Source organism: Chenopodium quinoa, unplaced genomic scaffold (assembly GCF_001683475.1).
Source record: "Chenopodium quinoa cultivar QQ74 unplaced genomic scaffold, ASM168347v1, whole genome shotgun sequence".
NCBI classification, from domain to species: domain Eukaryota; kingdom Viridiplantae; phylum Streptophyta; class Magnoliopsida; order Caryophyllales; family Amaranthaceae; genus Chenopodium; species Chenopodium quinoa.
In genome coordinates this window covers 2740354-2744267 of record NW_018745454.1, presented here as the reverse complement: position 1 = coordinate 2744267, position 3914 = coordinate 2740354, and the positions used below count along the sequence as shown (strand labels likewise).

Genomic DNA, 3914 nt, shown 5'->3' with positions numbered 1-3914 from the left:
ATTTCCTACCAAGTATTTTCCACTACCATTTTTAACTTTCTAGTACAAACTAGAATACTCTACGCGCACAAACACACAGTTAAAAATAAACGTGACTTTCTCTCTCCACTTTTACAATATCTCAGCCGTCGATTTTACTCGTCTTTAATCCACATCGTTAAATTAATAACCATTTTCCACCCTCTGATTTATCGAAGTGGTCCCCACATCTGTTAACGGCTAAACCACAATCAAACAATTTCCTCTCTTATCAATTAGGAGTAACATCTTCATCTTCTCCTCTCATTTCTTTATACTAGACTTTTCAACTAACATTATTTCACTTTCTCTCTCCTCTGTTTTTTCCTCTCACTTTTAAGTTTCGCTTTGATTTTCTTCCAGGTTTGTTTCTTTCTTTTTTTAATTTTTTTTTAATTTTTTCTTCGCTTGTTGATTTTGTTATTAATCTGTTGAGTATCCATTTTAAGAGTTTTTTTTTATTTTTTTAATTGAGGTTGAGTTTTTAATTTGTTTGGTTGAATATGTGATGAACTGTTGGATTTTGTTGTAGATCTGTTCATTTTGGTTGTGTTAATGTTAGATCTATATGGTTTGTTGTATAAAATGAAATTAACTGTTGATTTTGGGGAAAAAGTTGTTGTTTTTACTTGTTTCTTAATTTGTGTTGGATTCTGGAAGTGAGAAATAGAAGAAATTGTGAGAATTTGTTCTGTGTTTAGGGTTTTTGTTCGTTGACTTTAGCAGATCTTTATAATTAGGGGTAGATGATGATCTTGTGTTTGAATTTGAAGATCTTAGGTTAAGATTAGAGCTTAAAATGGGGTTAAATTGAACTTTTGAAGAAGAAATTAATAAAATTGCTGTCTTTTCTTAATTAATTAAAGTGCCATGTTCTGGTGTTGTGTATTTGCTATATCAATATATTTAGGTTGTGAGTCTATGTTTTATGCTTCTACTTATTTTTGCTTAGATGTATGCGTATTTAATAGACAGTTTTCTTTAATTTGATGGTTGTTTAAATGATGAGGGTTTATAACATGTGCCAATTAGATGTTTTGGGGTTTTGATGATTAGATGTTTAGAATTTGTGTTTAGACCTTAATTTTTGTTGATGTCTTTTTTGTAAGAAGATTTTTCGTAATTGATTATATTTTCATTGAGAAGATGTTGATTGTAATATCTGCCAAGTTTTGGTTGCTGAATACTTTTTTGTTGTTGTTATTTGTTTATTTCAGTTGCTTAAAGAGTAATGAGTCGCCCACAAGAACCACACAGGCCATTCTTCCCACATGGAAACCCTTTTCGGATGATACTTCCGAAGAGCTCTTATCTTTCCCCTAAGGTACAGGCGCTTCTGAATAAGTTCGAGGATACCTTGGCAGGAAGACTCAGAAGACTTGTTCCAAAGCACAAAGACGAGATCTTCAGCTTTTCTTGGATGATATTAGCCATACAGTCGCTCTCTGAGACGCATAATGATATCAAATCTCTGATAACTGATCTTGAACTTCCTGTTGTCGATTGGGATGATAAATGGATAGATGTCTATTTGGACAACAGTGTGAAGTTGCTGGATATTTGTATTGCCCTCTGCTCTGAGCTGTCACGACTTAGCCAAGGGCAGCTCCTGCTCCATTGCCTGCAGCGTAATTTGGACCAAAACAGTTCATGTGAGATTTCGAAAGCAAAATCTTCAATTGATAGTTGGAGAAATCACATTGGTACTAAGAACCCTAGAATTGAAAATTGTTTCCCTATCATTGATAAGTTGATGGAATCATTAGAGCTGCCCAAGGTTAAGAACTCAGCCAAAGGAAAGGCTTTGATGCGTGCTATGTATGGAGTCAAGGTGCACACTTTGTTTGTCTGCGGTGCATTTATCTCTGCTTTCACAGGCTCTGATAAAAAATTAGTAGACTTGCAAGTTGCTGGTACACACATGTGGGCAGAAGCATATAATGATCTCCAGATGTTTGTGTACAGGGAGATTAGAAATTTAGTTTCAAGTGGTAGGAATGTTCTTTTGAAAGAGTTGGAAGCAGTTGATACAATTGTTGGGGAAATTTATCCCATGATTCAAGAAGGTACAAAGCCTTTGAAAATTGAATTGTTTCAGAATTCTGTTGTGGAATTAGGGACAAGAGCGGACAAACTTTCATCAGGATTAGATCTTTTGGCGAAGGAAGTGGATGGGTTTTTTCAAATAGTGTTGAGTGGACGTGATGCTTTGCTTGGTAACCTTCGAGTGTCTAGCAGCGTCTTTGATTCTCCAAAAAAGTTGAAGGAGGAACAACTTGTGAGATGATTACTAGACATGCCAAGGTCGTACATAAACAGTCTAGGTATGGTTTTTATAACTGTGTTGTGGGGAAATGTATGAGATGTTCTCAAGCATATTATTATGCATATCTTGTAACTTGTAATATGTTTGTTCTGAATGAGCGACTAAGCTTTGTACCTATGTACTATATTATGATAATGATATATAAAAGGATATTTGCTGTGTGGAACCTTACTGCTTGTTTTACTGGCATAAAATGCTTGATTGTGTTAATACGGTTAGATATTACATTAAGGACATAGCTACTCACGTTTTTGTATTATAATCGCATATTTTCATTTTCCACCTTACCTAGTAAAGTACAATCACCTGAAATTGGAAAGGCTTTGGCTCCATGCTACAGATTCTGTACTTTTCGTGTTAGCTGTACCATATTCTACTGCTGAATGGTGCTGCACCAGTTCTTACCCGTTTTGTTCCGGCGTTCCCTTGTGTGCTTAATTTTGCTGTCCCTTGGCGATGATTGATCGATGTCATGACTCCTTTCTAGATTAAACCAGACTTCACCGTTCCCTTGTGTGCTTAATTTTGCTGTCCTTTGGCGATGATTGATTGATGTCATGACTCCTTTCTAGATTAAACCAGACTTCACCTTCCAATGGTAACCGTTGAGAATGTTCACTGTTATGGTATGCGCAATAGTGTGCCTGTTTTGTTAGACTCTTGACACTGTCAATTTGGCTTAGTACGATGTTAATAATTGTAATCTGTATACATATTGGTTGCCTCAGGAGCAACTACCCAGAAGTGTCTGCTACTACAGTCTACAGAGCGGACGATTTGGTCTTTGGATTGTTGTAAGGCTGTAATTGTTATTTATTACAGAATGCCAGGTTGAACACTATATATATTTTAAATTTTTCACGCATTTGGTCTTTGGAGTGCTGTAGCGTCTAGTATTCAGCTGAAACTCTGAAAGCCCTTGATAGTTGATACATTATCATGCATAATTCGTGAGTCAGGATCTTGTTATTTTATACAATAGTACAAACATGAAATTTAAGAAGTGAACAAGTTGTTGACCGTTTTTATGTCTCATTTCATGCAAAATTCTTTCCTTGTGAGAAGATGACTGCTGAAATGATCATACAGTTGTTTTTCTTCTTATATAACTTGAAAATACGTGTAAACCTTTATGTATGTTATCAGAGGTAGCAGTTATGACTTGTAGATCATACTTGCTATGTCTTGCTCTCATTTTAATGACCGTCTTTGTTTCTGCTCGTAGGCCTGCTGTTTTTGAAAATGTTGAGGGTGAACTACTAGCTCCTTCAAAAGGTCCGGATGGAGGTGATGTGAGTGAGAATATCAATGCTGAGGTCTCTGTACCACTTCCTTCTCCGCTGAGTACTGGGGGAGGTGGAAAGAATAAAATTAGCGAGGCCTCACAAATTGATGTAATTTATGATGAGGCCTCTGTACCACTTCCTCCTCTGAATTATGGCGTAGGTGGAAAGAAGAAAATTAGCGAGGCCTCACATATTGATGTAAGTCAGGGTATTTCTGATGAGGCCTCCGTACCACTTCCTCCACTGAATTATGGCGTAGGTGGAAAGAAGGAAATTGGCGAGGC

The 3914-nt window shown here is 36.4% G+C and overlaps 1 protein-coding gene across 1 annotated transcript; it reads left to right on the top strand.

The window, feature by feature from the left end:
- The first annotated feature begins 231 nt into the window (after window positions 1-231).
- On the top strand, window positions 232-2510 carry LOC110714507 (protein BPS1, chloroplastic-like). The gene is made up of 2 exons (XM_021893039.1): window positions 232-381; window positions 1236-2510. Exon 2 carries the CDS (start codon window positions 1250-1252, stop codon window positions 2303-2305), a length of 1056 nt encoding a protein of 351 aa, XP_021748731.1. The 5' UTR covers window positions 232-381; window positions 1236-1249; the 3' UTR covers window positions 2306-2510.
- The last annotated feature ends 1404 nt before the right edge of the window (window positions 2511-3914 follow it).